Raw genomic sequence first — 27,372 nt, forward strand, 5'->3', positions numbered from 1 at the left:
GTGGCTCGGGAGAGATGGGCAGGAAACTTGGACGGCGGCGCCGACGCCTGGGATTAAAATCACCAATAGATGAGAAAATGGTAGGAGGCGTAGTAGTAGAGAAAGGTTGAAAAACGGAAAAATCTTTAGTGGGGAGTAAACTGAAATGAGATGTAGTATAAGAGAAAGTTAGAAAGGAAGCGAATTTTAGTCGAAGAAAAAGTACGTGTAAATGTTTGTGCGTGGGGCGTGGTTATGTTTGTGAGAGGTGTGTGTATGTATCTTACGGGAAGTGAGTAGAGTTCACTTCCCGCGTGTGACATTGTTGATTAACTCCAGCTAGGTAGCGCGGTCCTGATTAGCCCCAGGTTAGGCTTGAGTGTTCCTGATTAGCCCCAGGTTGGGCTTGAGCGTTGAGTGGGCGATTTCCAAAGCGTAGTCAGGCGAGTGGATCCGATGGCGGTGCAAGGGGGGCAGGCGGGCGAGTGTTGTTTTATCTTTCTCCTTCTAAGCACAACTCTGAAAGCAGAGAATTACGTGACTTGGGAATTGTGTGTAAATGTCAGAAGTGTAAACTCGCTCTCCAACGTCAGCGAAGAGGTCAGACGTGGGTGCGGGCCGGTCGACAGGAGAGGCCCCTATATCCTCTCCCACAACCAGCCGGCGATGAGTTAAGGGCTCTGAATCAGAGTTGGATTAAGGGCGACCTCCGCTAAACCAGCAAGAAAGTGTGCGTGTATCTCTCTTTTCTTCCAAGCACAACTCTGAAAGCAGAGAATTACGTGACTTGGGAAATGTGTGTATTTGTCTTTGGTGTAAACCCGCTTACCAACGTCAACGGAGAGATCAGCCTTGTGCCAGACCGGCCGCAGCAAAGGAGAAAAGTCTCCTCCGCCGCAACCACCTGGCGAAGATTGATGGGCGCTGTTGTGAGAGCTGGAGTGGAGAGTGACGTCTGACCTCTGCAAGCGCCTTGCGACTTGCAAGAAAAGACCACCCGCTCGCGCGGGATCGGTTTTTGTGGGAGGGAAAGAAGGTCTGTAAGAAAATGAAAAGATAGTAGTGTATAAAAGAGGGCTATTGCCACCGGACGAATTAGCGAGCGATTAGGGGCTGTTGGTGGTCGCGGCTCGGGAGAAATGGACTGGGAACTTGGACGGCGGAGCCGACACCGCGATTAAAAACAGATTACAATCACCAAAAGTTCAGAAAATGGTAGGAGGCGTAGTAGGAGAGAAAGGTGGAAAAACGGACAAATCTTTAGTGGGAGGTAAACTGAAATGAGATGTAGTATAAGAGAAAGTTCGAAAGGAAGCGAATTTTAGTCGAAGAAAAAGTAAGTGTAGATATTTGTGCGTGGGTCGTGGCTATGTTCGTGAGAGGTGTGTGTGTGTATCTTACGGGAAGTGAGTAGAGTTCACTTCCCGCGTGTAGAGCGCGTTCCAGTTTAGCCCCAGGTAAGGCATGAGCTCTCCTTCTTTTCCCCAGGTTGGGTTTGAGTTGTTTGTGTATGCTTGTAGCCTGTCAATTAATGGGCTACATGCAATATTATTATTACTATTATTATTATTTTATTATTATTGCTGTCACTAGTCAAAGCTGGTGAAGGGGTGCATTATTAATTGGTACGGTTATACACGTCTTATCGTGTACACCGCACGTGGGACGGGCGCAGCTGACAGATAGTCTGTACGGTGTGGTCTAGGTGTAATGTGTTGTATCAGATGTTTGTGTCTGCCGTGCAGTTTTTCTAGGTGTCTTGTGTGAAATTTGTGTTTGTGTTGGTTGAGTGGACGGATGTTGGAAATTCGGTGTAGAGACTCAGTAGTTCTGAAATCGCTCCATCGCGAACCCGTGATGAACTTGACAGCGGCATTCTGAACCTTCTGATGCTCGTAGTTATTAGTGGGACATGTCAGCTGGCTTAGTCCCGGGGACTGGCACAGAATCGGTCTGACGAGGGCTAGGTACAATCGACGTTTGGTGGTCAGTGGTACAAGCGCCAAGTTGGTTAGTGTGAACAAAGCCTTATATTCCTTCGCTGCCAGCGTCGTAACTTCGAAACGGCGAAAGTCAAGACCGTCGTAAACTAAGGACTCGGACTTATTCTAAGAAAATAATTACTTTATTTTTATAAAGAAAACATGAATCTATGTAACTAAACAAAGTAAGAAAAACTGTAATATGCAATTCGTTTTTTTATATGTAAGATTTTATTGAGTTAGATATGAAAAATACAAGATATAGTGAAAAAAAAAATCAATAAAATACTGTAGATGCATTTCAGTGGGGCAAATATGCCCCTACATTGTTTTGCTATTATTACACTTTTTCTATACACTATTACACTTTTATATAAAAAAAAATGTAAATGCGATTGAATTACTTTTTTTTGCCATTTCTTATTGCCTATGTAAATGAGAAAAAATAGCAGTATAATAATGAAAAAAGTCACCTTGTTTACATAAAACCTAAAGACAAAACAACAAAAACTATGTGCAACAAGATTCATAAAAATATATTAGAGAGGTACAAGAGGTACACAAGAGAAGAATAGGATAGAGAGGGAGGGAAAAAGAAAGAGAAGGAAAGAAAGGAAGAAAAAAAAGCAGAGAGGTGGGATGAGATAAAAAAAAAAAAACATCGCACTTAAAAATATCATGGGGTGTTTACATTTCTGTTTTTACACTTAAAACAGCTTACTCCTCGTTTTCCTTTCCCACCCCCAACACCACCACCAGCTACCATAACTGTTTTTCTTTCTAATTGTCATCTCATTGTTTTAGTGGTGGACATCGGAACCCTTGTGGACAACAGCAACATTGGCTAACCTTGAGGTGGCTGTCATCAGATGGGGTCGGTGTGATGTGGGTATCAAGGGCACATACCCAGAGTTCTGTACACCTTATCATGGTGATGAAACCTTCAGGGAGAGACTGGACAAAGGCATCGACAAATTAAATGAAGGATTTGATTTGGCAATGGTAAGTATTTTGAACTGTGTGCCCAATCCAGGCCCATATAACATCATTAAAATGTTTAATCATTAACCCCTCAAGTGTGACGGTTCTAGTTCCCTAGACTGTCTGGCTGAGTAGTCCCATCTCTGTGAGGAATGCATCAGCTGGAATGTGGTTTTCCCACAAATCCTTTATGGAGTGTATATTGTATTGTTGGCATGTGTGTTTGTGTACAGTACAGTCTTCTATAATTATTTGTATAGTAAGGGGTGAAATTTGCATCCTAGACATTTATCCGTTGGTAGCCTAGAAGGTAGCCAAAGTCAAAGGCATAAATCCACTCCCACCCATTTCATCCCCACATACTCCACTCTCATTTACCACCCCTCCCTCTTTTCTTGGCTCCTCCTGAATGACAGGTCATTCCTGAATCTTGCCCACTGCCCTATTGTCATGGCTATTCAATATGTACATGGATGGGGTGGTGCAAGGTTTTGGAGATTGTTAAAGTGGAGAAAAATGGGAGATAAGCCAATTGTTGTTTGCTGATGACACTGCTTGTAGCAGGATCAGAGGAGGGATTAAGGAAATTAGTGATGAAGTTTGGGAAGTTATACAAAAGAAGGAAGTTGAAGATAAATGTGGGTAAATGTAAGGTGATGAGATGTACAAAGAGAGAGGATGGCAGCAAATAGGAAGTGAGTATTAAGGAAGAGAGACTGGAAGAAGTGGATAGCTTTAGATACTTTGGGGTGAATGTGGTAGGAAAGGTAGGAGTGGAGGTGGAGGTAGAATGTAGATTGAGAGAAGCAAGTAAATGCTTTGGGGAATTAAAAAGTGTATTGAGAAATAGACTTTTAGGAATGGATGCTAAGAGAAGAATGTATGAAGGAGTGATTGTGCCAACAGCACTGTGTGGGGCAGAAACATGGAACATAAGAGAGGAAGAGTTTAAATGTGTTTGAGATGAAATGTCTGAAAAGTATGGTAGGGGTTACTAGGCTGAATAGAATTGGGAACAAGGTGAGGAGGAGAGAGGGGGTGGAAGAGGAGTTGGGAGATAGGGTTGATGAAGAAGTATTGGGATGGTTTGGACATATAGGAAGAATGAGTGAAAAAAGATTAGTCAAAGAAGTATGGAAAGCAGAGGTGGATGGAGTGACCATGAGGGGGCAACCAAGGATGAGATGGATGGATGGGGTGAAAGAGGCATTGGGAAAGAGGGGGTGTCTGTTGGGGAAGGGAGAAGACAGAAGAACATAGATATTAAAGCCTTATCAACCACCCTTCCTTCCACCACCCTCTCCCATGTGTACTTATGATTAATCTTTTTACTAAACACTGTGTTACCTATCATCAATTCTCTAAACACACCTTCACCATTAACTCTCCACTATTATTTTTAATTGCCACTCCACATTTCTCAACTACTATTGGTTCATCTCCTACTCTAGCATTCTTGCTACCAGGCCCATATGTCCTTACAAAGACCTATATCTCCCTTCCCAATTTCACCCTCCTCCACATTAACCCCTTCCATATGGTGACGCCTACATAGGCATCATGAGAGGATATCACGATTGTGCACACAACTGGGATACCACTTTCTTGATCCTTGGTATCTCTTTTCCAGGCTTCATGACCTTTACACTTCTGATGGGATCCACCTTACCTGCAGAAGCAAAGATGTTCTTACAAATCTCATTGAGGGAGTTTGTAATAACTAGTTCCTTTTTTGGAGTAGAAACCAAAAGGGAAGGGGAAATAGAGTGTACTGGGGAAAACAGAGTAGGGTATAGCAATAATGTAGAACAATATGCCAGTATAGAACAAAATATAATTTTACAATATAATGTCGGTAGAGAACGAAATATTACATTAGGACATAATGACAAAGGACAAAATATCATGATGGGATGTAATGACAGTGGAGGACAAATTATCACAATGGGATGTAATGATAGTGGAGGATAAAATATCATGATAGGATGTAATGATAGTGGAGGACAAAATATCATGGCAGGATATAATGTCACTGGAGGACAAAATATAATTTTAGGAAGGGATGCCGGACAGAATGTCAATGAAAGACAAAATATCACAATGGGATGTAATGACAGTGGAGGAAAAAAAGATCACAATGGAATGTAATGATAGGACAAAATATCACAGGAGGATATAATGTCACTGGAGGACAAAATATGCTTACCTATCTTTTCACTTAGTAGTAGAGTCACCCCTTCCCTTCCTTGTCCTTTCCTCACTCCCGACACCCTTCCCTCACTCCCGACACCCTTCCCTCTACACTCCCAAACTTAAATTCACCCCTTCCTTTCAACTTATTTTCACTCATTGCCAATACCTCCATCTTCCTTCTCACAAATATACTACCTATCTCTTCCCTTTAACTCTCATCTGTACCACACCCACACGTATTGAAAAACCCAAACCGGTTCTGGTTGGAAAAATCCTCCCTCTTATGCCTTGACTTCTCATAAGTTTGCCCCTTTGGGGTACAGAGAGCAGGATGCCTAGTCCCATCCTCCATCCTGTTTTAGCTGTCTTTTACGACCCAAATGGGAAAACTCAGTGGCCATATTCATTCTTCCCCTACCACAAGGGGGGTTAGGCAAAAATGGAAATATATATTCAGAGAAGTGATACAGGACAGTATTAAGAGGAAGGGGACAGCATAATGAAGGGACAGTCACAGTATAATAAAGTAGGATAATTTCTCTCTGAGTAGATATTTCCTTTACCACAGACAAAATGATGTGGCTCTGGTATGTAGGGGCACCTCATATATACCATAAAGTATCAGCTGCATGCTACAGAGGAGATATTTACCATATAGTAACATGCAACCAATACTCTAGATGGGTTATTGGATACATATGTATATACATACATATACCAAGGCTTTTTCCCCCTTACAAGGGAGGTAGCCAAAAAGGAAAAGGCATAAAATCATTCCCACCCATTTCATCCCTAAATACACTCCACACCCCTCCACCCTCCCTCTTATCTTAGCACCTCCTGTATATATATTGTATATATATGCATGTACATATCAACATTAGATCATCAGTGTACACTACAGTAATCCCTTCCATATCTGAACCCACCATTATTCTATGACTTACGTGTACCATATACCATTATTCCTTTAGAATAGAAAATTCTGCACTGGAATAGCTGAGTGGAGACTGAGGGGTGGGGGGATGATTTTACCTCACATGTCTGAATACTCCCCAAATTCAAACACTCTGTGGCCCTATTAACAGATTGTTGTATTATCATTGGGATTATCACCTGAATTACTTGTTTCTTTACTTAATTTCCCCAATTCATTCATCAAATGATATTATTTGATCACATATATCAATTGGTTGTTTACACATCAGTCACTCATTCTTGCACCAAATTATGAACTAATCAAGATGATTATGACTTCTACTATTTCCCATGCAGGTGTACTTTGGTGATGTGGATGATGCTGGTCATATTAATGGCCCAGAATCAAGTGAGCTGAAGGAGACTGTGGCCAGGGTTGACTCCAATATTGAATACCTGCAGAACAGGCTTGAGGAGCTGGGGCTCAACAATAACAGTATGTGTGTTCTTGGGTTTGTTCCTGAAGTACATTAGGTCATTGGCCATAGGTTGTTTTTCAAAATTTACCTATTCCCTTATACTTGTCTACCCTTTCTAGCAATGATGCAGTCAGATCTTTTAATAGTACTGCAGGTAGGGGGTGAGGTGATGGAGGAGGGGGCTGGGGTTGAGACGGAGGGAGAGGGGTCAAGGAGGAGGAGGAGGCAGGGGTGGGGTTAAGAAGGAGTGGGTGTGGGTCAAGGAGTAGAAGATGGTGATGCACTAAATCTCATAAACCAGGCCCTTGAATTAAACACTAGTATGCTAGATACCATGTTTGCTTGAATATTCATGGATGGTACCTTGTTTCTGATGTATATTGCCTCCAGCAGTTGTAGCCATCTGGTATCCTCACAGCAACCAATGATTTTGATGGAGTTGACCAAAGTTTCCTTACTGATTTCCTTGTTATAGTGTGGTAGTGATGCTTGATAGCCCATTCTTGTTAATGCATTGTCAAGCATCTGCTGAGGCTACATTTAGTGTGGTCAATGTAGATGTTATTATAAGGAACACAGTCCTTGGAAGAGCAGTGATATTCGCATACTAAATTAGCTGTAGATATAGACTCAGCTTGCTTAAATAAGTTGTTTTTCATGATCAATGAAGAAGTTCTGGGGTTCTTATAATAAAAGAGAACACATATTTCACTGTCCTCACTTGTAGGATGTAAATTTCTTTTGACAATATCTTTAACCACTTCCAGACGGTGACGCCTACGTAGGCGTCATGAGGAGCAAGTGGGTACGCCATGATACCAACGTCGGCGTCTTGATTATATTTATTGTAGTCGTACCTACGTAACCTCCATTCTCTCTAAACTGGCTTCATCATATTTTCTATGGTTATCAAAATTCATGGGTGAAAGAGAACGAACGATTGAGCACTGACTTTATTTTTTATAATGCGATTATTATGACGCAACATCGCACGTCGGGCAGCTAATGCTGCCAGACGTGCGATGTGCCCCAGAGTGAGGAGGTTAATTGCCTTTTCATCTTTCTTGTATGCATACATGAAAGTATTGGGGTAGAAGATATTAATGTAATTGGGATTGGGGTTTATCATTTGACTGAAGTTTATTCATCCTCTTCCCAGTCAAGAGGTCAGAGTCTGTGTTGGAATAGCCATTGTCTGTAAGCATTTGCCTCAAATGTTTCAATACACTGTGAAAAGCATTACAGGAAGAACACACTGTTATAGCTCTTTTTATGTAGACTCTAATAACACCTTCCTTGTAACTATCCAGGTACTCCTCTTGACCATTCATACTTATTTTGTCCACATTGGCTGGTTTGCAATAAACACGTGACAAAGCTCTCTGATGTAGAGTCCACTAGTATGTGAGAAGTATGGTAGGGGTTACAAGGTTAGATAGAGTGAGAAATGAAGAAGTGAGGAGGAGAGGGGATGGAAAAGGAGATGGCAGATAGGGCTGATGAAAGAGTATTGGGATGATTTGGACACATGAAAAGAATGAGTAAAAAAAAAGTTGGCAAAAGAGGTGTGGAAGATATAGTTAGAAGAAGTGAACTTGAGGGGACAACCAAGGATGAGATGGATGAATGGGGTGAAAGGGGCTTTGAGCAAGAGGGGAATGTCTGCTGAAGAAGGAAGGGAGAAGGCAGGAGATAAGGGTGAGTGGAAAATGGCTATGTATAGATGATACTGTGATGCAAGGAAGAGAGGGGCAGGGGCAGCGGCAGCACCAGGAATTTTTAGTTGGGGAGGCTAAGGGGGCTGAGCAAATTTTTGGGGTGGCTTATAGTACTATAATTTCTGCATTAGCGGCAATCCGAAAGGCGTAGTCCGAGGTCCACCATGGGGTCAAAGGGGTCAGCCTAGGGTCCTTGGTGGGGTCCAGGGGCACCGCCCTGACGGGAGCTCTGCTAGGATTTTTTGTTGGGGGCTGAGGAGGGACTCAACATGTTGACGAGGGGGGGTCTCAGAAAATAAACTCAGATGATGATCATTCACGAACATCTGAACATGGGAGGCATACCATGCTGTTTTGATCCCGGTAAAAAAGTTGATTTTCTAACCTCACTTATCTATTGTTCGAGTGAGGTATATCAAGTTTCCAAACCCACTGCTAGAGGTCTATTATTATCACTTCACCGAGCTGCTATTCCACTTAGGTTGCACAAAATTACATGGTACTTTGGGCAGGATTGTAATCAAAACCCCCTCCACATACTCTGCATGCTGTGACTAGGGTTTCTTGAGCTGGATTAAATGTCTATGAATGGGGTATTATTGTCTGTCAATCATCAAATTGTGTAATTGGGTAAGGAAGGAAATCAAGTGTATATTTTCACCATGACCAATTCATCATGCAGTACATGCCATAGGAAATTCAGGGCCAATGTGGAAATTCAAAAGCTTCTTATATAATATTGTGGGCCCTGGCATCTAATCACCCTTTTAACCCATGTAGCATATACGTCTGTGTAAATTGCTTCATGAAACATTACTTGAAGCAGGCTATATTTCTTCAATTGTCGAATAAACAAAAATTGAATAAAAACAAAAACAAAAAGGTTTTATGGTTTGTAAAACGTTTATATGAATGGAAATTAAATTCATATATAGCTGAACAAACACTTTTGAAACATAAGCACTTCCCTAGAAACTATTTACATATTTCGATAACAGAAATGTAATCCTCTTGCTAAACTTAATTGCAAGTTGTTCCTTAAGAATAGTTTTAAAAACAGATAGAAATACATGTTTTCTTCATTCAGTGTCCTTCATATGAAAAAGCCAGTAAATCCTTGATGTTTAGACATTTCTTGGATTTCAACCATAAACAGATAAAGTTCAAAAAAGAAGAGAAACTCACGATGATATATTTCAGGATATACATCGTTCCACCTACTTTAAAATGATATGCCTATTCCTATGGTTGGCAGCAAATGCATCGATAATCATATCCCTATCTAACATCTTTGCTCTTTGGGAATTAATGTTTAATACTCCAAGATTACTGGTACGTTTGTCACCGCTACTGTTACACAAGTAGGTTTTCAGTTGCTTTAGGCACGAAAAGCTTCTTTCACATGATGCTGAGTTAACTGGAAGAGTAACATTAATACGCACTAGCTTATACAAATCTATGAATGCATCTTTGTACGGTTGGAGCATGATGGCAAGTTGCATAGGTGTGTCCACTTCCATTCCCTGCTCCTGCTTTCTGGCAATCAACCTTCTTAGTTGGTGCAGCTCTATGGATAGATCTTTGTCCTCCACCCCGTAATTTGCAGCCATTCCTGATAGCTTTTCCTTGTTCAAAAAGGTTGGATGATTGGGGTTGAGGGCAGATACTCCAATAAGTACCTAACATGCATCGCCAGAAAACCTTCTTCTCAACTCACTGAGAAACTTGTCTATTACGGAGTAGTAAATCAGTCTCTTGGTAACATCGGAGTCATTTGAATTATCATCTTGTCCTGTGCCAGATGTTATGACAAACTCATCCAAGTATCGTGGGGCTGCCCTTTGCCTCTGACGTGCAAGTTGTCTTCGAATCCCTACAGTCTGGCACAATTCTTCAGCATGAGTTCGTAGTTGCTCCCAGCTCTCTTCGTTTCTCATCTCTGTGAGACTTGACATCACTGCTTCAACCAAATCAACTGCTGAGGCAAGCTGGAGATCGGGGGAACTGGAGTTGATCTGACAAGGTTTTCGTCAAATGCAGCAAACTCTCCATGAACACCAGATTCGTCACAAAATGGTGATCCAGAAAGGCAGTGAGTGACCTTGCTCCACTAGCTCTGTCCATATTTCCCCCTTCCATTAAATGTTTTAGGGTTGCAACGATGCCAGGCAAGGTCCTCTTAACAGCTTGGCAGGCTGAGTGTTGGCATGCCCATCTGGTGTCCGATAACTGTTTGAGTTCTATATGTGGTCTTTCTGGGTTCAGCTCCTTTTGGAATTTCAGAAATTCCTGATACACCACCGACGAGGAGAAAAAATTGTAGTGATTGGATTGTGATGAAAAACTCAGAGATTTACCTTATATTGTTTACACAGTCAACTAAAATGAGGTTTAGCCTATGAGCATAGCAGTGTATGTATACAGCCTGTGAAACATCTCCTCTGAATCTTTCTTGGACCCCATTGGTGCAACCCGACATAACTGTCACTCCACTGACCGACACAGGTATTGTGGTCAATTTTACATTTGGCTAAAGTTTCTTTTATCTTCTGGAGTAACGATTCTGCATCAAGGCCTTCAGCTGGTGTGAAATCCAAGAATTCTTCATGAAGTTCCTGATCATGGAGATACCTCACAGCAATAGAGATCTGCTCCTTCCTTCGTTTCATCCACCATGATGGCAAAGTGCACTGCTTGTTTCACCTCATCTCTTATCCTTTCTGATCATACCTGCCATTATTTCAAATAATTCATTCTGTATATCGTGGTGAGTATATTTTGCATTCCCCGGACCGTTAACTTCTTTGGCAACTGTATGATCATACTTGGCTAGCACATTAAGTAATTCCAAAAAGTTTCCTCGATTGTCGGATTCATCCCCTTCTCTGTGCCCTCTCTGGTCAACATTTTGACATGCTGTATAGAGAAGTACATCAATAGCTGCTTTAATGTACCGCCGATTATCCACCACTGTCTTGGCATGCCCGGCATCAATGGCTTGATAAATTGTTGCCTCTGTAACTTTCTACAATTTGAATTCTCCCCAAGCTTGCATCACAAATTTATGACAAGCTGAAGTATTATGAGCCTTCAGAGACATGGTTGCCTTCTTCCAATTCTTGAATCCGTTGTGGGTGAATGATTGTTCACCTCGACCAAGATGGGAAGTTGTAAAATGACGACACACAAAACAGTAAGCTGCATCTTTGACCACGGAATATTCAAGCCAAGAATATTGTTGGTGCCATCTTATATTGAATGATCTTGTCTGACCACCTTGCATGTGTGAAGGATATTTCTTCAAATCAGGACAGGTAGGCCCACTATCTGGCAGCAGGCTGATGTTGTTTGGCCCTGGAGGACGTCTTGTGTTTTTCTGGGTACTGTCATCATCCACCTTCTCTTCCAACTCCGGATTTTCAGTAGAACTAGAAGTACATGGTTCTTGATCGTCATCATTAACTTGTTGCCTCTTGTGGGGCATTAGGAAGCGATCCATGACCTATACAGAAAAATAGAACACATGATTAAAAATGGGGGTGGGACAAATTTTCCTTTAAGTAATATAGGCCTTATACATAACACACTAAACAATCAGAAATTGTGTTCATTTTCATGGTTCATTCAGCCCTCGCTAGCAATGGCTGATTCGGACCACTTATAGACTTCGTGACTCATTCGTCAATTGTCACCATTGGGAAATACATTAGGTAGGTTAGGTTCACTTTAGGTTAGGTTTTAACTGAATTAGGTTCGGTTAGGTTAGCTTAGGTTAAATGTTTGTATAAATATTCCATCCTTTTGATGACTTTTGTTACAAAAATATGTTAAGCTTATTAATTTTTACATTGATTCTAATTCTCTAAGAAGAGATTAATATTTCTTCTTTAACATTTCTATCTTTCCTCTTTGTCTTTTATCACAAAATTCATATAAAACATTATTGGCATTCTCAATATCACTATTATCAAATAACAACATTTATAGTATAGTAACAGTGTCATCTTGATAGGGTCGCTGGATTCGTTTAAAATCCAATATTGGTAATATTGGACTCGAAACTGAGCGGATCCCCCTGCGCTAATGTGCTGCGAGCAATAACCACTAAACGAATAGAAAACATCCTTAAGAAACAAGAGCCTCTATAGTTATTAGTGGAACTGTGAAATTAAGAAAAAGCATATGCTTCACAACGAAACAAGAACAGTGGAAAGTACATATACAGTTTTTTGTATAATTATGCATAAAAATGCCCATATATCAATAGCAGCACCATAATATAAAAATAGATACATGAAATGAAATCATCTCCATGTGGGGAAAACGATTTACAAGAATGAAACGGCAAGTTGAAAAACCTCAGCATGTACAAAATCACAAACCCACAACCAACCAAACTGAAACTGCATGAATAGCAACCACGAAATTCCTCAAAGTGTTTCCAATCAAACTGATTGAAGTTTATAGTTGCCAAGAACTCAGTTTCACCTAAAATATGCATCTTGCTTATGAACACTACATACCAAACTTGCAAGGACAACGAAGGCTGTAAAATTGAAACTTCAATTGATTTTATTTAATCAGTTTGAATTGATTTCATCATCTATTGCGTCTTTAAGAAATTACTCAGTCTCATTAGTCATTAATATTAGTTATATCAGGTTTTCCATATAAATACAATCCATTCATATTGGCACCATCTCAAATATGAGAGAAAAAATCAACGTGGGTAGAGTTTAAGAATGAATGTGATGAAAAGTTTAAGAAGAGTTAAGAACTATGATGAAGTTTGGAGTGTGACAGAGGTCAAATGTGATATAACTTGGGTGCGTCGAATTTATATATATATATGTATATATATACAGTGGAAGCCCGATTTAACGGATATAAATTTAGCGGAAGCTCAAATTAGCGAACTGCAAATAGCAATAATGAAAATGCTCAACTTAGTGGAAATGGTCCGCTAAGTTGACCATTTTCCGCTAGCTGGCCAGATGCGCGTCTACGGAAATAGCTCAATTTAGCGGGAACGGTCCACTAAGTTGAGCATTTTCCGTCAACTGGCCACATGCGTGTCTCAGAGTCCAATGTTACCAGATGTTACCAGTTTGTGGTGGTGGAGTCAAGGAAAAATTTATAATTTAGTATTTTGGAGGTATATAAATATATATTTATACGTACTATAATATATATACAATAATATATAATTCAGTATATGTATAAAGTATAATTGTAGCAGAAATATATTCAAGTAGAAATAGACGGTATAATAGGAAGACAAAATAATGAAACAGTAAGTTGATGGGAAAATTCAAAATCAGTACACGAGAGTAATCACCACGAAAAACACTTCTATAACAACGAACTACGTTTTCTGCAACAACACAACAATAACGCTCACTATCCAAAAACCAACTGCCCAGTCCTATTAATCGCTACAATTATGTACATCAAACCAAACACGAAGCTATGACTAATATTCCCCGAAATTCACAGACAGCTCATATCATTGTTACACGGCACACACACACACACACACCCTTTCAACCGAATGGACGGCGTGAACTGGTGTTCCAAAGAAAAAGGAAAAACTACGTGGATCACAGCATTCAGGAAGTGCCTATTGTATTTATAAGGAAGGGGAGTGCTCGTGAAAAAGTGGGGAAGTGATAGGGAAGGAGAAGGGAAGGGATATTGAGGGAAATGGAAGGAAATGAGGAAGGGGAGGACTTAGTCCAAGAGTCTAGACGGTTGATAAACAAACGTCGAACGGACGACTTGGATTTAGATGAGGGGACTAACAAAATTGTAAAGATCAGAAACATAGATAAGAGCAGTTCAATGGAAGGTGAGGATGATCATTTCCAAGGATTTAATGAAAGGTCGGCGAATACCAACCTCCCCTGACTGGCAATACTGGAGGAAAAACTTGAAAAAATGTCTGACAACTGGGAAGCTAGGTTTGGCAAAATGACGAAAATTGCCGAGAGATTTGAAAAATTGGAAGAACTAGAGAAGGCGAACAAAAATTTAACTGATGAAATAGAAGACCTAAAAAGACAGTTAAGAGAAGTAAAGGTGGAGAATGAGGAATTGAAGAGGAATAGTAAAGAAAACGGAGAGGCCATAACTAAAGAAGCTAAGAATTGGAAGACAACCCAAGAAGACAATAAAGTTTCATTCACTGACATAATCAAACAGCAATTGAAAGAACATACTGAAGACTCAGTTATAAAAGTGATGAGACAAAAGGAGAATATAGTAAGAGATTTAGCAGACAAAAAGAAATGTATAATTATATTAGGAATGGAAGAGAAACACAACCCAGATAGAACCACAAGAATCAAAGAGGAAAATGAAAAAGTAAGCCAATTACTAGAATCAGTTCAGGAAGATGAACCAGAAATTATGAAGCAAATCAAAGAGAAATTTAGACTCGGAAAGTATAGCACAGATAAGACCAGACCAATTAAGATTAAATTCAGGTCACAAACGACGGCAGAGAATATCTTATCCAAAACAGGGAAACTAGCATCAAGTGAACAATATAAAAAGGTATGGATAAAAAGGGACATGAATAAAGAAGAAAAAGAGGAAGAAAAAAAGAAAAGACTTGAAGCTAAGGAAAAAAACGAGAACAGAACGGAGTCAGAAAAAGAGAGATTCCATTGGAGAGTAGTGAATATGAAACTAAGGAAATTCGACACACAAGAGAAAAACAAAAGGGAAACAGAGAACACAATGGAAGTGGCAGAAAACTAAGAGTGTCTTACACAAATATAGATGGATTAATAACAGGATTGAATGAGCTGAATGATTATTTGAAGGAAAAAGAACCGGACATAATGGGAATTGTAGAAACAAAATTAAAAGGTCCACTACCACCCAACAGTGTAGGACATGATGCATATAATTATTGGATTAGAAACAGAGAGACAAAGCAAGGGGGTGGAGTTATGTTCCTGACTAAGAAGGATATAAACGTGAAGTGTGTCACATATGGAAAGAATACAGTAGAGATGATAATGATGGAAGTAGAAGACAGAGATAAGAAGAACAGAAAGTTTGTGATAAATTATGTGCCCCCGAAAACAGCCTCATGGGAAGAGAGTGAACATAAAAGTATGTTAGAGGACACACAGATAGCATTAAACAAGATAATGTAAGATGGAGGAAAAATAGTTATGATGGGCGACTTTAATTGCAAAGAAATCTGCTGGGAAGAGATGACAGTAAAGGGTGGAGATGGCTCATGGGGAAACGCTCTACTTGAGATGATTACTGACCATACAATGACACAATGGATACAGGAGAACACTAGGTATAGAACTAAAGAAGAGCCATCGAGACTAGACCTAATAATTACATCTGAACCCAGAATAGTGGACAAGATTGAATATAAAACACCAATAAGTAAAAGTGACCACATATTGATTGAACTGGAACTTAATGAAGAAAAATACATGAAAAGAAATGAACAATATAGAAAAGGAAGAATGATGTATGAAAAAACAAACTTTGATAAAATAAGAGAATTCTTTCAAAAAGAAAACTGGGAAGAAATATACAAAGAAGAAATAACAGTAGAAGAGAAATGGAATATTTTGACAAAAATTTACAAAAAAGGAGTGGAAAAGTATGTTCCAAGACAAAAACAAGAAAAAGAATATGTAAAATGCTGGTATAAAAAAAGTTGTAGGGAGTTAAAAGACAAAAGAGACAAAGCCTGGATCAGATGGAAAAAAGACAGAAGACCTGAAAAATGGAAAATATATACCTGTTATAGAAATGAATATGTACAAACGTGCAGAGAGGAAAAGAGAAAATATGAAAAAGATGTCATAGAAAAGTGTAAAGATCAACCAAAACTATTCTACAGATTTGTAAACAATAAACTGAAAAACAAACAAGACTTGGAGAAATTAAGACAAGGGGGAGTTGAATACACAGAGGAAATGGAAATGGCGGAAATTATGAACAAACATTTTAAATCAGTGTTTACAAGGGAGAACATACAACCTGAAGAGATCGAATGGAAAGAGAAAGTCCCCCCTATGAAAGAAATAGAAGTAACAAAGAATGAAGTATTGAACCACTTGAGTAATCTTGATGTCAGAAAATCACATGGACCAGATGAAATAGCAAACTGGATTTTGAAAGAATGCAGGAATGAACTGGCAGACATAATACATAGCATAATAAACAGTTCCTTGAAAGAAGGTAAAGTTCCAGAAGATTGGAAAAAAGCAAATATAGTACCTATATATAAAGGAGGAAATAAAGAAGACCCTAACAACTATAGGCCAGTCTCTCTAACAAGTACAATAGCAAAAATTTGTGAAAGAATTATCAAAAGTAGATGGGTAAAGTATTTAGAAAAAAAACAACGTGCTAAACCCAAGGCAATTTGGATTCAGACAAGGACGATCATGCGTCACCAATTTAATATGTTTCTATTCAAGGCTAATAAATATAATACAAGAAAGAGATGGATGGGCGGACTGTGCATTTCTAGACCTAAAAAAAGCTTTTGACAAAGTACCACATAAGAAGTTGCTTAAGAAATTAGAAACTGAAGGAGGAATACAGGGCAAACTGCTTAATTGGATGGAAGATTTTTTGCAAGAAAGGAAAATGAGAGTAGTGACAAGAGACAAACACTCAAAATAGGATGAAGTAATAAGCGGTGTTCCACAAGGAACAGTTCTGGCCCCAATAATGTTTGCTATATATATATTAATGATATAGATGAAGGAATTGAAAGCTATATGAGCTTCTTTGCAGATGATGCAAAACTACTGAAAAGAGTGAACACGGAAGAAGATTGTGAATCACTACAGAGAGATCTAAATAAAGTACAGGAATGGAGTAGGAAGTGGGAGATGGAGTTCAATACAAAAAAGTGTAGTATAATGGAATTTGGAAAAAGCAAAAACAGAATAACAGGATCATATAAATTGGGAGAAGAAGGAATAAAAAAAGTAGAAAATGAGAAGGACCTGGGAGTCATTGTTATGAATAATATGTCACCTGAGAAACATATAAATAAGATTTTTGGAGAAACTTATAATTCAATAAGAACAATCAAAGTTGCATTCACATACCTGGATGAAGAAATGGTGAAGAAAATCCTAATTACCCTGATAAGACCAAGATTGGAATATGCAGCAACGATACGGTCACCAAGTACAAAAAAATGTATAAAAAAACTTGAAAGAATACAAAGAGCAATTACAAAATTGGCACCAACACTCTCAAAACTATCATATGATGAGAGACTAGAAAAACTTGAACTACAGACACTAGAGCAAAGAAGAGAGAGAGGAGATTTGATAGCTATTTACAGAATCATGAAAGGCATAGAAATTACTGATAGAGAGAATCTGATAAAATGGGATGACAGAAATACAAGAGGACACGGAAAGAAAATAAAAAAAAGACAGCTATAGAAGAGATTTGAAAAAGAACAGCTTTCCTCACAGAGTAATAGACAGTTGGAACAAGTTAGATGAGAAAGTGGTGTGTGCAAAAACAATACATGAATTTAAAAATAGTTTAGATAAAATGAGATACGAAGATGGGACCCCACGAGCATAGCTCCCCTTCCCATAAAATACAACTAGGTAAATACACACTTCAACGAATGGATGGCTTAGAGGACGTTCTGAAGAAAAAGTGAAATTTCGTGGATCCCGAAGCAAAGGAAGTACCTATTGTATTTGCAGGGTGATGGGAAATTGCTCGTGGTGTAGGGGAAAGTGAGGAAAAAGGAGAAGGGGAGGGATTACTGAGGGAAATGGAAGGAAATGAGGAAGGTGAGGACTTGGCCCAGGCAGGCAGATGCCATCTAAACAAAAGAGGTCCGGACCAATTTAGCGACGACGAAATGTCTAACAAAAATGTAAAGATCAGAAGTATAGATAAGAGCAATACGGTAGAAGGTGATGAGAATATTTTCCAGGGATTTAAAGAGGGTGGGGGGGGGGGACACAACCCCCCGATTAACAAGACTAGAAGAGAAGCTCGATAAGATGATCGAGCACTGGGAACTTAGGTTCGGTCATGTTAACAACTTTGTGCAGAGGGTTGAAAAATTGGAAGAACTAGAGAAGGCGAACAAAAACTTAACTAAGGAAATTGAAGAATTAAAAAAAAAACAGTTAAAAGAAGAAAAAGAGGAGAATAAAATCTTAAAGGAGAATAATAAGGACAACAAGGAGGGTTGGAAAAAAATTCAAGAAAACAGTAAAGTTGCATTTACTGACATAATCAAACAGCAAATGAAAGAACAAACTGAAGACTCAGTTATCAAAGTGATGAGACAGAAGGAGAATATAGTAAGAGACTTAGCAGAAAGAAATGTATAATTATATTAGGAATGGAAGAGAAACATAACCCAGATAGAACCACAAGAACCAAAGAGGAAAATGAAAAAGTAAGAAATTTACTAGAATTAGTTCAGGAAGATGAGCCAGAAATAATGAAACAAATTGAAGAGAAATTCAGGCTTGGGAAATATAGTACAGACAAGACCAGACCAATTAAGATTAAATTCAGGTCACAAACAACGGCAGAGAATATCTTATCCAAAACAGGGAAACTAGCAACAAGTGAACAATATAAAAAGGTATGGATAAAAAGGGAAATGAATAAAGAGGAAAGAGAGGAGGAAATAAGGAATAGACATGAAGCTAAGAAAAAAAACGAGACCAGAACGGAGACAGAAAAACAAGAATTCTACTGGAGAGTAGTGAATATGAAATTGAAGAAATGGAACATAAAAGAAACACAAAAGAAACAGAGAATACAATGAAAATAACAGAAAGTTAAGAGTGTCCTACAAAAATATAGATGGATTAATAACAGGACTGAATGAACTGAACAAATATCTGAAAGAAAAAGATCCAGACATAATGGGAATTGTTGAGACAAAATTAAAAGGCCCACTACCACCCAACAGCATAGGACACAATGCATATAATTATTGGATTAGAAACAGAAAGATAAAACAAGGGGGTGGAGTTATGTTCCTGACTAAGAAGGATATAAACGTGAAGAGAGTCACATATGGGAAGAATAGAGTAGAGATGATTATGATAGAAGTAGAAGATAGAGATAAGAAGAGCAGAAAGTTTGTAATAAACTATGTGCCCCCAAAAACAGCCTCATGGGAAGAGAATGAACATAAAAGCATGTTAGAAGACACAAGAGTAACACTAAACGAGATAATGGAAGATGGAGGAAGAATAGTTATGATGGGCGACTATAATTGCAAAGAAATATGCTGGGAAGAGATGACCGTAAAGGGTGGAGAAGACTCATGGGGAAGTGTTCTACTTGAGATGATTATTGACCACACAATGACACAATGGATCCAAGAGAACACTAGGTATAGAAATGAAGAAGAACCATCGAGACTAGACCTAATAATCACATCAGAACCTAAAATAGTGGAAAAGATAGAATACCAGGCACCAATAAGCAAAAGTGACCACATATTGATAGAACTAGAACTAAATGAGAAAAAATACATGAAAAGAAATGAACAATATAGAAAAGGAAGAATGATGTATGAAAAAACAAACTTTGATAAAATAAGAGAATTCTTCCAAAATGAAAACTGGGAAAGAATACACAAAGAAGATACAACAGTAGAAGAGAAATGGAATATTTTGACAAAAATCTATAAAAAAGGAGTAGAAAAGTATGTCCCAAGACAAAAACAAGAAAAAGAATATGTAAAATGCTGGTACAACAAAAGTTGTAGGGAGATAAAAGACAAAAGAGACAAAGCTTGGACCAAATGGAAGAAAAAAAAAGACCAGAAAAATGGAAAATATATACTTGTTATAGAAATGAATATGTACAAGCGTCCAGAGAGGAAAAGAGAAAATATGAAAAAGATGTCATAGAAAAATGTAAAGATCAACCAAAACTATTCTACAGATGTGTAAACAACAAACTGAAAAACAAACAAGATTTGGAGAATTTTAGACAAGGAGGATGTGGGTTATTGATATCCCCGTCTGGCGACATGTGGCAACTCACATGCCCGGGGTAGGCATGCATAGGTGCTTAGCAACAGTGCTTGAGTGAGAGACTAGAGGGGACGCGGAGTCACGCATGGGCGCTAGCTTTGACTCTGTTATTATATTGTATCTTCTTGTAACTGTGTTAGTGTTTAAGGCTGAATGTACTTAAGAACCTACAGTGTGTATTATTAGCCCTCGACCAACACACACATGGCGCAGTGAGATATACAACATTGACAGCGCATACAGGGCAGTGCAACGCAATGAACTCAGCCTATACATGCATTATTCTGGTGTACCGTGTCCTGCATTATTTTGGTGTACTGTGACCCACATATCGTAATTGTGTGCGACAAGGGCTCACGAACGTGTGCAGTCCCAGTGACAGAGTTACACGCTCGTACGTAGAACATAAGTGTTTCAAACGACGACATCGTATGCACGTGTTCGTTAGTGACTGGCAGTGCTCCGCCGCCATATTGCGCTCATCTACTTCACGCATTCTGCGTATATGCGTGGAGCCTTCTCGTATAGTGTCTAGTGCTTACACGTGTGGTTTATAGTGCCTCCCCGTATAGTGTATAGTGTCGCAGTGCATTGTGAGTGGTATTTGTGAAAATCTTGCTGCCTCTTTGTCGGAGAGACGCTTGTATTTGAACATTGGCAGGACGTGTGCGCGATACTTCCCCTCGCTTACACGCCCGCAGGCCTACTGGGCCCCAGGTACCCGCCAGCTTACGGGTACTCATCCGCGCATTACGGGCCCACACTATTAGCTTTATTCTAGCGAAATGCCTAATACTCGTTCAGGAGCACTCGAGCAAGAGGAGGAAGAATTGCAGCCAGATGTTTCCAATGAGCAACAGGCCGCATCCTTCCCACCAACCGACATGCTTTCCCTCGTCAAATGGATTGAAGAGACGAGGTTAGCAGAAGACGAACGCAGACGACGAGAAGACCAGGCTAGATTTGAAGCCCTGCTCAAATTGATAAACCCGGAACGGCAACCCGCTCACTCTCCCCCAGAGCACCATGCGGCCTCCGATGACAGCCGTCATCGTCAGCCCCCGCTCCCTCCACCCACTCAAAAGGCCAATGCTCAGACGCCACCTCCGCTTAAACCAGATGCCACCTACCAATTGTTCCGCGAATGGAAGCGACGTTGGCAAGATTACGCTACCATGGTCGACCTGCATAGCTTACCCCATGAGAAGCAGCTTATACAATTACGTATGTGTCTCACCCTTGAAACACAACGTGTCCTAGAGCATACCCTGCAAATACCTCCCTCTACAGACAAGACCGTCGATGAGGTGGTCACTGCTCTGGAAGTACACATCAAGGGCTTGCGGAACGAGGCAATACGCAGGAGGGGATTGCTTAGCTGCAGGCAGATGGAAGGCGAAACATTTGCAGATTTCTACGTAAGGTTGCGTCGCAGTGCCGAGGAGATCGACATATGCCCTGGTAAATCGCCAATTTGCGAAGAGACTCAGTTGAAGTCGGTGATTATTATGGGCGTTCGGGATGATGAGTTGATTCAGCGACTCATATCCCTGGACGACAAGTGCTCACTGCAGGACATGGTCAATACATGCCGCTCCTATGAAGCAGCCAGGTGTGCTACGTCTGATATTCGTGCCCAACCTGCACAAGTAAGAGCATTGACCCACCACCAAAGAAGGAAGAAGCAGAAAAGTTTCATCAGGCAAACCCCTAAGCAACCGACATCGAAGGCAACGGACCCATGCCAGTGCTGTGCTAGGCACCATGAGCCAGGAGCATGCCCTGCGGCTCAGGCTACCTGCCGCAACTGTGGTCGGCAGGGACACTTTCCTTCCACGATCAAATGTCCCGCTAGTAAGACCCAGTGCCGCCTCTGTTCCCGTATTGGTCACTTCGACACATATTGCAAGCAGGAGACTCGTCAGAAACACAAGCGAGGTGTTTCAGTCTCTGGCGGTGGACATGTTTCGGAACACCCGCCAACCCCACAGCCGTCCTGCCGTCGAGTGATGTCTCCTAGCCCCAGCCCTGCGGTGCCTCAACACGTCAGCGTCCTTATCACACACGGTGGTAAATCGTCATACTTGCAGATGATCCCAGACACCGGTGCGGATATCACTGTGATAGGACCACAGCACTTGAGAAACCTTTCCATTTCAACAAGGACACTACACGCTTCCCCGCAGACCACCACACTCACAGCCGACGGATCTGAAATGACTCCTGCCCTTGGCACGCTCACGGCTACCCTTACTTTAGGTAAGCGGTCGTGCTCTGCTCAGATCCGAGTACACAAGGACATCCAGACCCCACTCCTCTCCTTCAGCCACTGCAAGGCATTGGCCATCATTCCCAAGGAATTCCCGAAGCCAATATTGGAGGTTAAGCACGTTAAGAAGTGTGTGGAACTCCCATTCTCTGCCTCCACACCACCCTCAGACGTGAAGGAGTACTTCTTAAAGGAGTTTAAGGACGTTCTGGTGGCTAAAGCAGCTCTTCAGTCCACACCACTTAAGCCCATGGTGGGATCACCAATGCGAATCCACCTGAAGGATAATGCTGTGCCTTTTGCAATCCATACACCCCGGCAAATTCCCCTGGCTTTCAGAGACCACGTCAAGGACGAGCTCGAGTCCATGGTCTCTCAAGGGATTATTCGACCGGCTGGCGACGAACCTTCAGAATGGTGCCACCCACTTGTCGCCGTAGCTAAACCAAATGGAGGTGTGAGGATCACGACGGATCTGTCCAAACTTAACGCCCAGGTGGCTCGCCCACCCCATCCGTCGCCCACACCCTTTGATGCTGTACGTAGCGTACCGACCTCAGCTCGTTACTTCACGACCATGGACGCTCTCTGCGGCTACTGGCAGATCAAACTCGCCGAAGAGGACAGACACCTTACCACCTTTATAACTCCACATGGTAGATTCCAATATTGCAGAGGACCAATGGGATTTGCAGCAACAGGCGATGCCTACTGCCTACGAGGTGACATTGCACTGCAAGGTGTCAAGAATTGCGTCAAAGTGGTGGACGACATCCTCCTTTACGATGCCGACTACACCACTCACCTTACCCGCATCCACCAAGTCCTCACCAGATGTCGTGAATTTGGCATCACCATTAATAAGGAAAAATTTGAGGTCGCCGCGCCTAAGGTGGATTTCTGCGGATTCACATTGTCAGTGGCAGGTATCGCTGCTGACCAAGACAAAGTGATTGCTATCAGGGACTTTCCAACTCCTGCAAATTTAACAGACCTTAGGTCCTTTATGGGTCTCGTTAACCAGTTGGCTGAATTCACCCCGGAGATATCCGCAGCTGCCCAACCTCTCCGGCCCCTGATGAGCCCCAAGAGACAATTTCTCTGGACACCGGATCATGACGAGGCATTCCGACGGGTGAAAGCCGCCCTCATCGACCCCCCAATTCTCGCCTCATTCGATCCAACCCTGCCAACTATCCTCCAGACGGATGCATCTCGGCTTAACGGCATTGGTTTTGCATTACTACAGGACCACGGCAGCGGACGCCTACGCCTAATCCAATGCGGTTCCCGTTTCTTGACGGAGGCGGAGACTAGATATGCCACCATCGAGTTAGAATTACTCGCCGCCGTCTGGGCGATGTTCAAATGCAAATATTACTTGATGGGACTTCAGAATTTTACGTTGATGACCGACCATCGCCCCCTGGTTCCCATCCTGAACAGCTACACTTTGGACGCAGTGGAGAACCCACGTCTCCAGCGCCTGAAGGAGAAGGTGTCCCCATACATCTTCACAGCAGTATGGCGTGCCGGAAAGGATCTTCGCATCCCGGACGCCCTATCCCGTGCCCCAGTGAGCTACCCAGCGCCGGAAGACCACACACTCTGCACCGACTCCATTGCATCTCTACATACGATAGCCACGGTGAGAGCTGTGACAGAGTCCCACGGAGATGAAGATAGGACTCTGGAAGAGTTACGTGACTCAGCTAGGACCGACCCAGACTACGTCCAATTGCATCGCTGTGTGACGTCCGGATTCCCCTCGGACCGCTATGCCCTTCCTAGGCCCTTGCTCCCATACTGGAAAATTCGGGATAACCTCCATGCCGATGGTGACCTCGTCCTCTACGGCATGAGAATTGTGGTTCCTAACGCCCTTCGCCGCCGCATCCTGGCCCGTCTTCATGATAGCCACAGGGGCGTGGAGGCGACAAAACGCCGGGCAGGTCAAACTGTCTTCTGGCCAGGCATCAATTCGGACATTGCAAACACGGTCCAGTCGTGTGAACCCTGCCAGTATCTCCAACCCAGCCAGCAGAAGGAACCCATACTCAGCGACGACCACCCAACAAGGCCCTTTGAGTCGGTCTCAGCGGACTTCTTCTCCGTTGCAGGCAAGTCATTCCTTGTCATCGCCGACAGACTCTCCGGCTGGCCTGTGGTCGTCCCTTGCAAAGGCGATACGACGTCGTCCAACACCATCCGCATGTTCTGCAACTACTTCCGGGAAGTTGGTGTTCCCCTCCGCTTGCGAACAGACGGAGGCCCCCAGTTCACCAGCCAGGAGTTCAGGAGCTTTGCAGCACGATGGGGTGTGCGACACATCGTCACATCACCTCACTACCCGCAATCCAATGGCCATGCCGAGGCCGCTGTGAAGGCCATCAAGCACCTCATCCTCAAGGTGGCCCCTTCAGGCAACATAGATTGCGAGGAATTCGACCGAGGCCTCCTGGAACTTCGGAATACTCCCAACTTCACTGGTCGTTCCCCAGCTCAGGTGTTATATGGCCACCCCCTCCGCTCCTGCGTTCCGGCCCACCCAGATGCTTTCTCCACGGAGTGGCAAACCAAAGCGGAGGAATGCGACCGCCGCGCAGCAACCCAGGCCAAGGATGCTGCAGCTCGGTATGACAGCCATGCACGTGAACTCTCCAGGCTGTATATCGGCCAGCATGTTCGGCTCCAGGACCCGAAGACCCACCGCTGGGACAAGGTCGGCATTGTCATGCGCGTTGGCAAAGCCAGGACCTATGAAATACGCACCACAAGTGGCCGCGTGTTGCAGCGTAACCGCCACTTCTTGCGACCTGTCACCTGCACCCCTTCCCATCCACACGAGGCCCATAGCGAGGACCCACCTGCTGATTTGCGTCGCTCCAAGAGACTCCAGCGCAGATTGTCCGCCCGTGACTAAAGTCTGCGGGCGCGAAAGGGGGAAGGGAGGTGTGGGTTATTGATATCCCCGTCTGGCGACATGTGGCAACTCACATGCCCGGGGTAGGCATGCATAGGTGCTTAGCAACAGTGCTTGAGTGAGAGACTAGAGGGGACGCGGAGTCACGCATGGGCGCTAGCTTTGACTCTGTTATTATATTGTATCTTCTTGTAACTGTGTTAGTGTTTAAGGCTGAATGTACTTAAGAACCTACAGTGTGTATTATTAGCCCTCGACCAACACACACAGAAATAGAAATGGCAGAAATCATGAACAAGCATTTTAGATCGGTGTTTACGAGGGAGAACATACAACCTGAAGAGATCGAATGGAAAGAGAAAGTTCCCCCTATGAAAGAAATAGAAGTAACAAAGAATGAAATATTGAACCACTTGAGTAATCTTGATGTCAGAAAATCACATGGACCAGATGAAATAGCAAACTGGATTTTGAAAGAATGCAGGAATGAACTGGCAGACATAATACATAGCATAATAAACAGTTCCTTGAAAGAAGGTAAAGTTCCAGAAGATTGGAAAAAAGCAAATATAGTACAGACGCTCCTCAACTTACATTTTAGTTACGTTCCAAACGGCCGAACGTAAGTTGAAAATGAACGTAAGTTGTTACTGTACTATACATCCATAAATTATATTACTGTATCTTATAAAACACCCCTAAATCATTAATTATACACATAACATTGTAAAATAATAACATTAATTTCAAATAAATTAAATTCAAGCAACATAAATTGAGAGGGTGGAGGAGGAGGAGGAGGATAAGGCAAGGCACTTTCAGTCTGTCGTTTGTTCAATGTAAACAATGGACGCAGCGTCATGCGTATCATTTAAACTACGCAGAGCGCGCTAAACTAAAAAATTTAGTTTAGCGATCTGAAAAAGAACAGCTTTCCTCACAGAGGAACAAGTTAGATGAGAAAGTGGTGTGTGCAAAAACAATACATGAATTTAAAAATAGTTTAGATAAAATGAGATATGAAGACGGGACCCCACGAGCATAGCTCCCCTTCCCGTAAAATACAACTAGGTAAATACACACACACACACACATTGCAACAAATTACTGCACGTTGCTGTTCGTTTGCAATTCACGATTGTGCTGCCTATAATTCACTTACAATAATATATATACTGTATGTGTGTGTGTGTACACTAGGGAATTTTTAGGTACGTATCATTTTTACAATCCGCTCTGGCAACACTGTTACACCAACGCTCACTTGCTCAATTTAACGGAAAATTCACTTAAGCGGACTGGACCTTGGCTGAATTAATTCGTTAAATCGGGCTTCTACCGTGTATATACATATATATATATATATATATAAATTCCACTACAATAATGTATTGTAACCTATTATAAAGTATTTTTATATTATCGATATTAAAGCAATGATTGGTATTAACTAAAAAAAATTATTAGCATAATCATTAATACAGTGTAATTTTGAAGTTTGAAATTATTTTTAAATGGTCTCTTCTACTCCAGCAATAAACATTCACCGACCCACTGATTATTCATCAACCCCCTTTCGACCCCTTGGCTATTCATTGACCCCTTGGATGTTCTGATCGACCACTTTGAGAACCCCTGGTCTATATACTTTGGGAATACTATTTTCGCCTGGCCACACCCTGATTCGTTGCATAGTCTATCTCAGATAGGCTATGCATATATATGTCACACATTACAGATAGGCTATCTGTAATGTGACATTTCTACAACAGGTTACAGGTGATTTGAGGCGTGGGTCATATATAATGAAAGCAGTTGAACTTGCATAACACCGCAATAATACACATATATTGTCCTCATTTCAGATGGGGAGGGGGTTAATGGTAGGGCTA

The 27,372-nt window shown here is 41.6% G+C and overlaps 1 protein-coding gene across 4 annotated transcripts in view; it reads left to right on the forward strand.

The window, feature by feature from the left end:
- LOC143018584 (glycerophosphocholine cholinephosphodiesterase ENPP6-like) overlaps positions 1 to 27,372 on the forward strand; it is a 94,236-nt gene that overhangs the window by 39,893 nt on the left and 26,971 nt on the right. For all 4 annotated transcript variants that reach the window (XR_012965760.1, XM_076174075.1, XM_076174076.1 and 1 more), the window contains exons 4-5: positions 2,766 to 2,963; positions 6,411 to 6,549. Coding sequence is in view for 3 of the 4 variants with exons in the window: in XM_076174075.1 (XP_076030190.1) it covers positions 2,766 to 2,963; positions 6,411 to 6,549 (337 nt within the window). In the remaining variant the exon portion in view is untranslated. The remainder of the gene's footprint in view (positions 1 to 2,765; positions 2,964 to 6,410; positions 6,550 to 27,372) is intronic.

This window comes from Oratosquilla oratoria, chromosome 35 (assembly GCF_046742065.1).
Source record: "Oratosquilla oratoria isolate Oo_2021 chromosome 35, ASM4674206v1, whole genome shotgun sequence".
NCBI classification, from domain to species: Eukaryota; Metazoa; Arthropoda; class Malacostraca; order Stomatopoda; family Squillidae; genus Oratosquilla; species Oratosquilla oratoria.